The 12,385-nt window shown below is 44.4% G+C and overlaps 1 protein-coding gene across 1 annotated transcript in view; it reads right to left on the reverse strand.

Moving 5' to 3' along the window:
• Window positions 1-10,190: 10,190 nt before the first annotated feature.
• Window positions 10,191-12,385, reverse strand: part of Aifm1 (apoptosis inducing factor mitochondria associated 1) — a 39,935-nt gene continuing 37,740 nt past the window's right edge. The window contains exons 15-16 of the mRNA XM_059250365.1: window positions 10,774-10,970; window positions 10,191-10,439 (exon numbers count right to left, since the gene is read on the reverse strand). Of these exons, the coding sequence (XP_059106348.1) occupies window positions 10,368-10,439; window positions 10,774-10,970 (269 nt within the window). The 3' untranslated portion in view covers window positions 10,191-10,367. The remainder of the gene's footprint in view (window positions 10,440-10,773; window positions 10,971-12,385) is intronic.

A 12,385-nucleotide genomic window follows, 5' to 3' on the forward strand; every position in this document is an offset into this window, starting at 1 on the left:
GAATCCCACATCTGTTGCTTTGGAATAGTCTTTCAACAAGGTAGCTGAAGGCCTCAGGCACAGGTCGGGTGCGAGTGTGTGGAGGAGGGATAGCTTCAGGCTGGACCTCTGATAGCTGAAACACAAAACCTGTCCTTTCCTTCTTTTGTTTGGTTTTTCTTTTTTTTTTTTTCTTTTTTTTTTTTGGTTTTTCGAGACAGGGTTTCTCTGTGTAGCTTTGCGCCTTTCCTGGAACTCACTTGGTAGTCCAGGCTGGCCTCGAACTCACAGAGATCCGCCTGGCTCTGCCTCCCGAGTGCTGGGATTAAAGCCGTGTGCCACCACCACCCGGCTGATCTTTTTTTTTTTTTTAAATTTAAAGATTTCATTTATTTTACACATGGTTGAGAACAGCCATGTGGGTACTGGGAATGGAACCCTGGTCTACAAGAGCAACGAGTGCTCTTAACACTGAACCATCTCTCCAGCCCCCAAGGGGCATGATCCTTAAAACATAATTGCTTACTAGCAAATCATGGGACTAGGTTGTACACCCCCTCCCCTATACGCAGTTTCTTTCTGTGCATGTGTATGGTTAACAGCAGTACAGAAGTTTACAAGCTTCCTGGCTCACATATCACATTGTACTTCAGGGCATGGTACTGCCAAGGCCATAGTCAATGTGGAAATGGCCATGGACAAACAGCAAGAGGGTGGTATAAGGGCAAGGCTTTGGGCTTATATGGCATGGGGGAGGTTTTCTGAAATGGTATATTCACATTGAATTGAGAACCAGCTTGGGTTATGGGAGCTTTCCACCGACCATCTGTGTAAGGTGTTTGCTGGGGATTGGAGCTCTTAAATGGCTGGGTGGGAATGTATGCACAATGTCATGCCTGAGAAGAATTACACTCAGCTTTCTTGGGGGGGTGGTTCTGGGTTTGAAGCCAAACACTACTTTAGGGGCTAAAAGGATGTCATATTTCACAGAGACCAGGTTTGAAGCTGTCAGGATCTTCATGGAAGGAAAATCAGACAGGATGCAATTTCCAGGGCTTCCAGGTCCAGATGTAACTTGCTAGGTTAAAAAAGACTCAAAAACCATAATCTGAAATTAAGATAAAAAACCCAAGTGTGGAGATGTATGCCTATGCCAATAATGCTAGTACTCAGAATGCTGAGGCAGGAGGATCCCCATGAGTTTCAGGCCAGCCTCATCTAAGTAGTACGTTCTAGGCCATAATGAGACCCTGTCTCTGAAACAAAACCCCAAACCTGTAAGTCTAGTTCAGTCAAAGGGGAAGCAGAGTCATGGTGAGGAGGGCAGGTTCTCTTAGCATCTGCTGTAGGCTTCATGAAGGACAAGTGATGAAGACCATGGACAAATGAGACGTGAAGAGACTTTTTTTTTTTATATGTAGGATGTCAGGGCAAAGGGGAGAGGAGGTGATCTAGCCTGTTATGTTCACATTGTTTATGGGAAGGCCAGTGCCTAGGAGAGTGGTCACCCAAGGCCGTGCAAGTGGTGGTTAATAGACCAGACACTCGAATGCACACACACGGTTTCCCCTGTGCTTCACTGCCTCAGCAGAAAACATCCAGGCAGAGAGTAGCTGCTGCAGCCAGAGGAAGAGACACAGTGAGAAGGTAAACCTGTGGGGGGTGGCAGGAAGAATGGCCGGTTTCAGGAGGAAAGCAAGAGAATGGAAGGCCTGGAGGAAAGGGAAGAGAGGTGTGTAAGCACACTGAGCCACAGGACTTTAGCCTCTGTCTTCTGTTAAGCATAGCTTACTCCATGTTTGGGTCATAAGGAATGACAGAGCAGATGCAAACAAAAGTGCTTTAGTCAGTCAAGTAGAAGCAGGACAATAAAGCAATGTGAGAGGCAATGAACTTCCAATTGACATTCACACAGCATCCTCCCAGCACTTGGGCTGCACTGATAGTCCCTTTGCCTCGTCTGTGTCTGCCACCAGGTTATAAAGCCACTGAAGGCAGGGCCTATATATGACTCAGGTCCTTATCTCCAGGACTTAACATAGCACCGTGATATGCAGCAGTTGTCAGAAAAGGTTGAACAAATGTTACAGAAGTGAATACACTCCTGCAGCTATTTCCAAATTCAACACGCATATTAACTGCTCCCATGCACTCTCTGTGGGTAGTGCTGCCAGTGTCAAGACACTCTAGATGGGAATCTGCCTGGAGATGTGACTCCTGAGCTTTCCTTAGCTGAGACGCAGACCTCGAAGGCTCCCGGGGGACTATGTCAGGTGATTAAGAAGGGGTAAGACAGCCGGGCGGTGGTGGCGCACGCCTTTAATCCCAGCACTTGGGAGGCAGAGGCAGGTGGATCTTTGTGAGTTCGAGGCCAGCCTGGTCTACAGAGAGAGATCCAGGAAAGGCGCAAAGCTACACAGAGAAACCCTGTCTCGAAAAACCAAAAAAAAAAAAAAAAAAAAAAAAAAGAAGGGTTAAGACTAGACAAAACTCCCCTGGGTCTCTGGCCTGCTGAGAAGTTAGCTTTTTGTCTCCAAACTGTCCGTGTTTTCTAGCCAAAGCCCACGAGAACACCCTCATGGTGGGATGGGTTATGTTTACTACTCATTGCAGTAAGAAAGGTGGTACATGATGGGCGCCATGGAGAGGCTCCTAAGAGGGTGTGCCAAGGGCCGGAAAGGACGTTGGTTGAGGAAGCTGGGCTTTGCTCTGGACTAGCTGCTGTCAGGAATCAGGAGTCATCCCATGATTAGGTTTGGTTTTATTGACTGATTTTTTTTTTGAGACAGCTTCATTAGCAGCCCTGGTTTGCCATGGAACTCACTAGTAGACCAGGCCTGCCTCAAACTCAGATCCATGTGCCTCTGCTTCCCAGGTGCTGAGATTAAGGGTGTACAACACCATGCCTAGCCTGGATTGGCTTGCTTAACAAATATTATTCAATAGGAGGACAGACTAGAGCTAAAGCTAAGATTGGTAACAAAAGTAACAATCTCTCAGATTACCCAGGCTAGGGGGGATTTCCGGTTTTTTTGTTTTTTGTTTTCTTTTTTTTTTTTGTCTCTTTTGTTTACAAGACAGGGCTTCTCTGTGTAGCTTTGGCCATCCTAGAATAACACTCTGTAGACCAGGCTGGCCTAGAACTCACAGAGATCTGCCTGTGTCTGCCTCCCGAGTGCTAAGATTAAAAGTGCGTACCACCATTGCCTGAATTATTTGATCATTTTTTTTCTTTTGTCTAGATTCATCATGGTCACACAGAACCTTGGGTGATGTCAATGTCCTGTGACTTAGTGTTCAAAAGAACACTTGGATCTATGAATGCCAGGTCAGTTGCTAGCCATAACAAGGCCTTCCTGCAGTACCAAGCCAGCTTCCGGGTGTCAGAGGTACTTTTCCTTCTTAAACTGTCTGTTTTGAGATGATCTCTGGTTTACAACCAGAGTTTGGCAGTCCAGTATCTAAGTATTTAGACCCTCCCTGTACTATGACCCAGTCACACCCATATGTAGAACCAGCCAGGCAGGGAGACGTCATTTCTGGCTTGGGCTGTGTGTATCTGTGTGTGGTACTGTGTATATGTGTCTGTGCCCACCAGAAATTCCCTGATAGGGACGAAGCCAGTCCTACTTCTACTCTGGTTCCAGCAGGACTTTGCTTCTGGCCAGAGTGGAGGTATTGGGATGGAATCCCAGCAATCTCCGGAACAGCAAGGGTCCTCTGTTTTAGGTGGAGTCAGTGAAAAGGGACAGAAGGGCTATTGCAGCGGCCAGATTTGAGAGGAGCGGGAAAGGGAAGAGGTAGCTGTGGAAGAGAAGGGAGAGTTCCTTTGAATAAATGGGTCTCTAGAGAAGCTGCTGGTTTTCCTTCAAGGAAGCAGCCTGCAGTAGGTCACTGTGTGTTCCCACCCCCATCCCTTTCTGTTGTAAGTCTCCTGTCTCCAAAACAGGCCTTGTTGATTAGAACAAAAAAATAAAAAAATAAACCCCATGTGTTGATCTCATCCTTCACACAGAGGCTTAATCTGACCCCTTTCCAATCAAGTGAACCTCCTCTTAGTTCTGTCTTGCCAGTCTTAAAATACTGGGACATCTCGTGTCATGCCTTAGGAGTAGCCAAGCAAAGGCCAGCATCAGCATTAAGAGGTGCCAAGGTACCATCCGACAGCATTTGGAAAATGGCAAAAGGAACAGAGTTGAAGTCAAGAGGGTGGGCTCCAGCTACTCAGTGTTCTGGCAAAGCTGACTGTTCATCCCAGGGCGTGTCTTGCCCTGTCCTGCACTGTGGTATGGCCCTGCTAATGACAGAGCTGCTCCTTGAGGCTAAACCTCAACTGGCACTGCTTTTCTGTGAAGTCAGAAATCCGACTCTGATCTTCCATGGCCGAGGCTGATTAAATGTATCCTGGGTAAGTGGCAACTTATGGCCATGGGTGACGTGATTGATGGGGGTTTGAACGTCTTTTCGTAAACAATCTGAATTACAGAGATCAGAGCCTGTAAGACTCATTTTACAGCCAAACCTGTTACCTAATATCATTCAATCAAGCAAGGAAGGACTCTTGAGCACTCTGCCTGGGTGTTCAGGGTTATGGCATGTGGTCAACATCTTGTGGTGGAGGGGGACAGTGTGTGCTCTGGGATAGCTTGCAATTCATTTAGAATGACATAAGACCAGTAGCTATGGGTTGAGGGCATGGATCAATGGCAGCCAAGATTTGGCTCCATAGCTAGCATGGGGGCTGGGGAAAGGACTATCTATACCCTCACTCGAAAATTAATGTATATAGATAAACCAAAATCAAAATATTACAACTCATAATTTTTGTGATGTATTAGCTGTAAAAATTAAGAAAATTTAAAAGAGTTTTGTTCTGTTTCTCTTTTTTTTCCTTTTGTTTGTTTTTAAATCATATGTTCATTGGTGTTTTGCCTGTATATGTAAGTTGGGCAGCGCTTATTACAATCAATCCACGTAAGTCTATTAAATGGGTAACAGAATTTATTAAGATAGAAATTGAGGAAATACACTCATGAACACAGAACAGAGTAGACAGCAGAAGTCATCCTCTGATCTGACCGGGAGTGAATCCACCTTGCAAGCAGGAGCAGGGAGAAGGGACATGTGACTCTTCTCCAACTCCTTATAAGAGGTCATAACGGCTGGGCTGGAGAGATGGCTCAGAGGTTAAGAGCGCTGTCTGCTCTTCCAGAGGTCCTGAGTTCAATTCCCGGCAACCACATGGTGGCTCACAACCATCTATAATGAGATCTGATGCCCTCTTCTGGCGTATAGCAAAACTTTCAGAAAGAACACTGTTTACATAATAAAATTTAAAAAATAATAAAATAAAAAAACAAAGCAAAAAAAAAAAAAAGAGGTCATAACGGCAGGAAGCACAGCCTCCTTTGGGCCTTATTGCCCAAGGTCTGGGTGGAGCAAATACCACTACAATGTATATACATAAACCAAAATCAAAACATCACAACTCCTAATTTTTGTGATGTATCAGCTATAAGAATTAATTTAAAGTTAAGAAAATTTAAGAGTTTTGTTCTGTTTCTTTTTTTTTTTCCTTTCAGGTTTTTTTAAAATCATGTACATTGGTGTTTTGCCTGTATATGTCTGTCTGTGTGAGGCTCTCAGATCCCCTGGAGCTGGAATTACAGACAGTTGTGAGCTGCCATGTGGATGCTGGGAACTGAATGTAGAAGAGCAGACAGTGCTCTTAACCGCTGAGTAATTTCTCTAAGCTCCTCGTTTGGTTTTTTGAGACAGAATCTTATTACATAGCCCTGGCTGTCCTGGAACTCACTCTGTGAACCAGGCTGACCTCGAACTCAGAGATCCACCTGCCTCTGCCTCTCCAGTGCTGGGATTAAGGGTGTGCGCCACCACTGCCTGGCTATGTTCTGTATCATAGATGGAAGGAAGCTAGAAATAACTGGCTGAAAGTTGAATAATGATTACTGAAAGCTGGGAAATGTGGGGGTGGAGAAAGGGGTTTTGATTTGATCAGTGTATGCCATTGCATGTATGTAAAAGCCACATTAAACCATTTGAACGTGCATAAAACATGGTAACCAGGAACTGATAAAAATTCAAAGAACAGAGCTGCTGGGAGTTCAGAAGTCAAGGTGCTTGCCGTCAACCTGGCAATCTGAGTTTGAGTCTCAGGGCTCACGTGCTGGAGAACTGAGTCCTGCAAGTTGTTTTCTGACCTCAAACACAAGCCATGGCATGTTATATGCACAATAAATAAGTGTAAGAAGAAGTTTTGAGCCGGGTGGTGCGCACACCTTTAATCCCAGCACTTAGGAGGCAGAGGCAGGTGGATCTCTGTGAGTTCGAGGCCAACCTGGTCTACAGAGCTAGTTCTAGGGCAGCCAGGGCTACTCAGAGAAACCCTGTCACAAAAAAAGAATTTTGAAAAGGTAAAGGAACAATAAAGATTAAGGTAATAATTACAATTGGAACTCAGAGCTAAGAGAAATCATACATGGACACTTAAGTAGTTCGAGGCAGGGCTTAATTTGGGTTGAAAGATGAACAGGCTTTTGGAGAGTGAAAGGGAAGGGGTATGGCATTCCTATGTGAAAGGGGTGAAGCCAAGTTTAGAATATATAATAAATCAGATGTGTGTGTGTGTGTGTGTGTTTGTATGCACATGTGTGTATATTAAAAGTTATGAAAAAGGCCAGGGATGGTGGCACGTAACTTAACTCCCAGCACTTGGGAGGCAGAGGTAGGCAAATCTCAGAGTTTGACTTCAGCCTTGTCTACAAACAGTCCCTAGCCAGCTAGGGTCTGTCTCAAAAAAAAAAAATGTCATGCGATAGGATGTAGACTGGAAGGGTGAGCTGAGATCATGGACTGTTAGGATACTTTGGAGCTGATGTATTGATGACAAACAGGCACTTCATTTTTTTCTTTCATTTTGAGATAGAATCTCACTGTGTAGCATCTCACCTTTCCTGGCCTGGATTTCAGTACTTAGACCAGGCTGGCTTCCAACTGCCCGCTTCTGCCTCCTGAGTGCTGGGATTAAAGGTGTGCGCCATTATGCACAGCTCCTTTATTTTTTCAAGTGTATTTTCTATTTGCATGTATTCATATCTGCATATGTGAGTATACACATAGGGGGGGTGCCTGTGTATGAGCATGCATGTGGAGGCTAAGGGCTAAAGTCAGGAATCTTCCTCAATGTATCTATATCATATTCACTGGGGCAGCGTCTCAGCTGAACTCAGAGCTCGCTGACACAGCTAATCAATTAGCTAATTCACTCCAGAAATTCTGCCACCACCTCCAGAGCACTGGAATTATTGCTATAGCTACTTAATGTTTACATGGGTTCTGGGGGTCCCGGTCCTCGGGCTTGCTGCTTGTGTGTCAAGCACTTTAATAACTGAATATCACCCCAGCCCTACTGTATATTTTTTGACAGGCGGATGTAGAACTTGCTATGTAGACCAAACTGGCCTCAAAACTGCCTCGGAGTACTGGGATTAAAACCATGTACCACTGTGCCCAGCCATAGTCATATGTTAATGCATTTTCCCATTATGGCCTCTACTTCGCTCACAGAAGGCAATGGGCATTGACTAGATGGAATAGGTCACTTAGTTTTTGGTTCTCTGCACTACAGTGATGCCAGAGAATTAAACTGAACTGTAAATAGAAAAGCCAATCAAAATTTGATTTTTTTTGAGACAGGTCTCACTACATAGCCCTGGCTGTCATGCATCTTGCTATGTAGACCAAGCTGGCCTCTAACCCACTGAGATCTGCTTGCCTCTGCCTCCTGAGAAAATGTGATTTTTGTTGTTGTTTTTTTGAGACAGGGTTTCTCTGTGTAGTTTTGGTGCCTGTCCTGGATCTCACTCTGTAGACCAGGCTGGCCTTGAACTCACAGAGATCCATCTGGCTCTGCTTCCCAAGTGCTGGGATTAAAGGCGTGCGCCACCACTGTCCGGCGAAAATGTGATGTTTTAAAATGACTTGAAGTGGCCTACCCCTATCTATGTAAACAGCAGTTATTACTGCATAATGATTCTTATTTCAGAGGATACCAAAGAAGTTTCTACATACAAGTTGGGTATGTCATGCATGGGATCATGGTTCAGTAAACCTGTTTCCACATAGTAAGAATCTGTCCTAATGCACACAATTCTTATAGTCAAAACATGGACTATTCTGGTATTCAGAAGGGAAACCAATTGCAAACTTCCTTTAATTTTTAGTTTTTTTAAAATCAGGCAAGCAGCAATTTTCCACTTACAGAAATATTCCTAACTGCATTCTCAATTCTGTGGTGCCAAGGCCAGAACCTGGGGCCTTACACATGCTACACAAATGCTCTACCACTGAGCTGATGGACAGAGGACACTTAGAAGTAGTAAAACAATTTTCTCTTACTTTAAATTTGTACTTATTTATTTACTTTTGGTGCTGAGGATTGAACACAGTTCTGCCTATAAGCTAAGCACACCTTCTACTACTGGGCTCCCATTAGGAAAACGAGATTCAATTTTAATGTTACATAATTTAGTTGGGCCTTGTGGTATAGTCATGTAATCACAGCTACCAAGGAAGCTAAGGCGGGAGGATTACAAGTTCAAGGCCTGCTATGAATACAGAGCGAGTTCCAGGTCACCCTGGGCAACTTCATGAGACTGTTTTGAAATAAATGCAAAAAGGCGTCAGGATGTAGCTCAGTTGTAATCTATTTGCTTAGAATGTAACACACACACACACACACACACACACACACACACACACACACGAGGTTAAGTACTTTAAAATGCCAAAAAAAAATCTTAGTTGACTTATGAAGCATTCTGAAATTCATTTTTAACTTTTTTATGTGTCTGGGTGTTCTGCCTCCATGTATGTCTGTGCATCACCTGAGTGCCATGGAAGCCAGAGAGACATTAGATTTCCTGAGACTAGAGTTACATCCTATTGTGAGCTTCTGTGTGGTTCTGGAAATCGAACAAACCCAGGTCCTCTGGGAGAGCAGACATTGCCCTTAACCACTGACCCATCTCTCCAGTTTTTTCTTTTTTCTTTCTGAGACAGGGTTTCTCTGTGTAGCTTTGTGCCTAGAACTCACTCAGTAGCCCAGGCTGGCCTTGAACTCAGAGAGATCCACCTGGCTCTGCCTCCCGTTCTTTTCTTTTTTAATTTCACAAGATCTCACCGTATGGCCCAGTTTTGGCCTCAAACTTGCTGCAATCCTCTTGCCTCATCCTCCTGAGTGCTAAGATTATAGGCATGTGCCATCATCACAATTGGCTTCTAAACACTTCAATCCGTATCTATCTATATGTATATATCTACCTATCTATATATCTACATATCTATATATTCTTTCTGTCCCCTATGGGACCAATTCAATTCTGGAGCAGCTAGTTGTCCAACGTAAAGCTGAGTTTATTCTCTATGTTTATTTGCTCACTCATTCAATGATAATTTATTAAGCACATATTATGAACCAGAGCTCTTTTGCTTCTGCATATATGACCATGAGCAAGACCTTAATGTCATGGTGCCTGCTTGCAGGAAGCCATAGGTTAGTTAGTGAGACATAAATAGGGTTGTGCTTGGTTGGGTCAAGAAGGCCTTCATAGAAATAGTGAACTTGCCTACAGAAGAATTAGGTCAGGTGAGGCACAGTAGTAAAGACCTTTAATGCCAGCACTTGGGAAACTTAGGTAGGCAGATCATGGAGCTAACACCATCTACACAGCAAATTCTAGACCAGAAAAACTATACTGAGGCCCTATCTCAGAAACCCAATCTTCCTTTATGGGACTGGAGAGATGGTTCAGTGGTTAAGAGCACTGGTTGTTCTTGTAGGGGAGGGAACCAGTGTTCAATTCCCAGCACCCATGTGGTGGCTCCTAACAGGAAGTGATTCCAGTCCAAGGGGATCTACTGCCCATTTCTGGCCTCCACGGGCACCAGGCACACAAGTGGTACACAGATACATGTGTAGGCAAAACACCCATACACATGAAATAAGATCAGTGCTGTGAGCTGAGAGGTATGACGGGCCATGATTACAGAGTGCTGATAGGAGTTTAATATGGATTGTTGAATACATGGCTGAGAAGAATCATACACTTGCTAGTAGCTGCACTCGGCTTGCTGATATGCACACATTGCCTCCTTTATTTACCTACACCCTTTAAAACAAAACAACTGAATTTAAAAGAATCAGATTTTAATTTGTGATGTGCATCTATATAGATGAAAATATTCACAGAGGCTTGTTTGATTCCTGCTCCTACATAAAGAGAAAGTATGCTAAATAAAAAAGGTTCTTTTACCCACCCAACCCCCGTCAGGGATGGAAAAGTGCATGTGTATTCCACGATAGGGCTTCAATCTTCGTGAATGTTGAAGAGTTTGGCTACTTCATTGAGATCTTCATGCTGCTCACCGTCCTTAATGATCTGAGGGGTAGAGTAACAAAAGTTCTTAACTCATTCCATGTGCACCCAGCCCTGGCCCACACAATGGGGCTGCCTGGGCTAGTCTCCAGTTACACACTGGGAGGGGATGGTGGGAACAACTTTCTACTAGCCCAAATGAGCTTGACAACTCTCAGGCCACCCAGCCAAGTCTCAAGTTGAAAAGAAATGTTCCTGAGCCAAGGTTCTGCCTTTGTTCTGCTTGGGTGCACTCTGACCTTGGTGGACAATGTGTCTCAGGGCACCTAGTGAAGTCACAGGGGCGGCTCTCAATCCCTCTTCCCATCTTCTCCCAAGGGCTCTGACAGGCACCTACCTTCCTGGCGATTGGCATTCGGTTAAAGACATTCCACAGCACAATCCCCACGACTACTTTGTCCCTGAGGTAGAAGATGACACCTTTGCCATAGTCCTCCCCTTCAACAGGAGCCTGTGGAACTGCAGGGGTACTGGGAGGAATTGGGATTTCAGAGGCTTCTGACTCTGTCTCACTCTCCGAGCGGATACTGGTCCCTGTGGCCAACCCCACAAAGAAATACAAAACCCAAAGTTCAGTTATTTTGATCTTGGAAAATTCTAGAAGGCAAGTGTCTTTGTATGTGTGTGTAGGTACATGTGTATGTGTATGTGACAGCCCTGGGTGTCATTCCTCAGGATTGTTCTTTGAGACAGGGTCTTTCTCAATGGCTTGGAACTCAACAGGCTAGGCCAGCTGGCCAGCAAGCCCCAGCAAGCCTGGTTCTGCAACCCCAGTACTGGAATTAGAATCATGTGCCACAATACTTACCTTTTAAAATGTGATTTCTGGGGATTCAACTCAGGACCTCATATTTGCAAGGCAAGTACTTTTACCAACTGAGCTGTTTCCCCAGCCTGGAAAGTTTCTTTTGAAATTGGCCTAAAGCTGCTTCTAGATAGTCTGTTTTCCAATATGCCTTAGCATATTCTCTAGCCACTTTCCATTAACAAAGACCAAGCGAAGTTCTTTCTTGCCATCTCCTGGGCACTGCTGAACCTGGCCTTGTACTTTTCTACTTCATTTACATTCTATGATATAGACATGTCCATGTATCTGGATCTTTCCAAACTATCAAGGGTTTGCATCTCTCCTCTCAGAAGCATTCGCGATCATACTGGTTAGTTTTCTTTGTCTATCTGATACATACTAGAGTCATCTGGGAAGACAGAAGAGCATCAGTTCAGGATCTGCCTCCATCAGACTGGCCTGTAGGCAAGTCTGTGGGGCACTTTCCTGATTAATGATTGATGTGGGTGGGCCCAGCTCTCAGCAAGTGTTGGGGGTTAGCACTCCCTGGCTGGTGGTCTTTCCTTGTATAGGCAGGCTAACCAAGCCATAGGTTAAGCCCATATCATCGTTCTTCTACGGTCTCTGCTTTAGTGCCTGCCCTGCTTGAGTTTCTGTGTTGGCATCACGAAGTGATGGACTGTGATCAGGATATTTAAGCCAAATCAACCTGTCCCTTCACAAATGGCATTTGGTCATGGTCTTTATCACAGAAATAGAAAGCAAACTAGGACAATGATTCAGGACAGTAGCTACTTGCCACATACACAGCTATCTGCATGAAAATTGTTTGCAATAAAATAAAGCATAGAATTTGGGGTTGTTTTTTCTTTTCTGAGACAGGGTCTTATGTGGATCAGGCTGACCTTGAACTTACAGATAATGTCTTGCTTTCTCTTTTTTAAAAATTAACTTGCCCATGAAACATCCAGCAAAAAAAAATGTAAGCCAAGGTCACAGAATAAAGCCAAGGAGCTAATGAAAGAGATACATACATGTAGGAGGAAAGCCCATTCCCAGAGTGGTGCCTCCCATCCGAAGCAAACCTGGTATCCAGATCTGACAAGTGGAATTAGAGTCAGCTTAAGAACTCCTTAGGCCAATTCTGTACTTCCCAGGGTCC

Source organism: Peromyscus eremicus, chromosome X, assembly GCF_949786415.1.
Source record: "Peromyscus eremicus chromosome X, PerEre_H2_v1, whole genome shotgun sequence".
NCBI classification, from domain to species: domain Eukaryota; kingdom Metazoa; phylum Chordata; class Mammalia; order Rodentia; family Cricetidae; genus Peromyscus; species Peromyscus eremicus.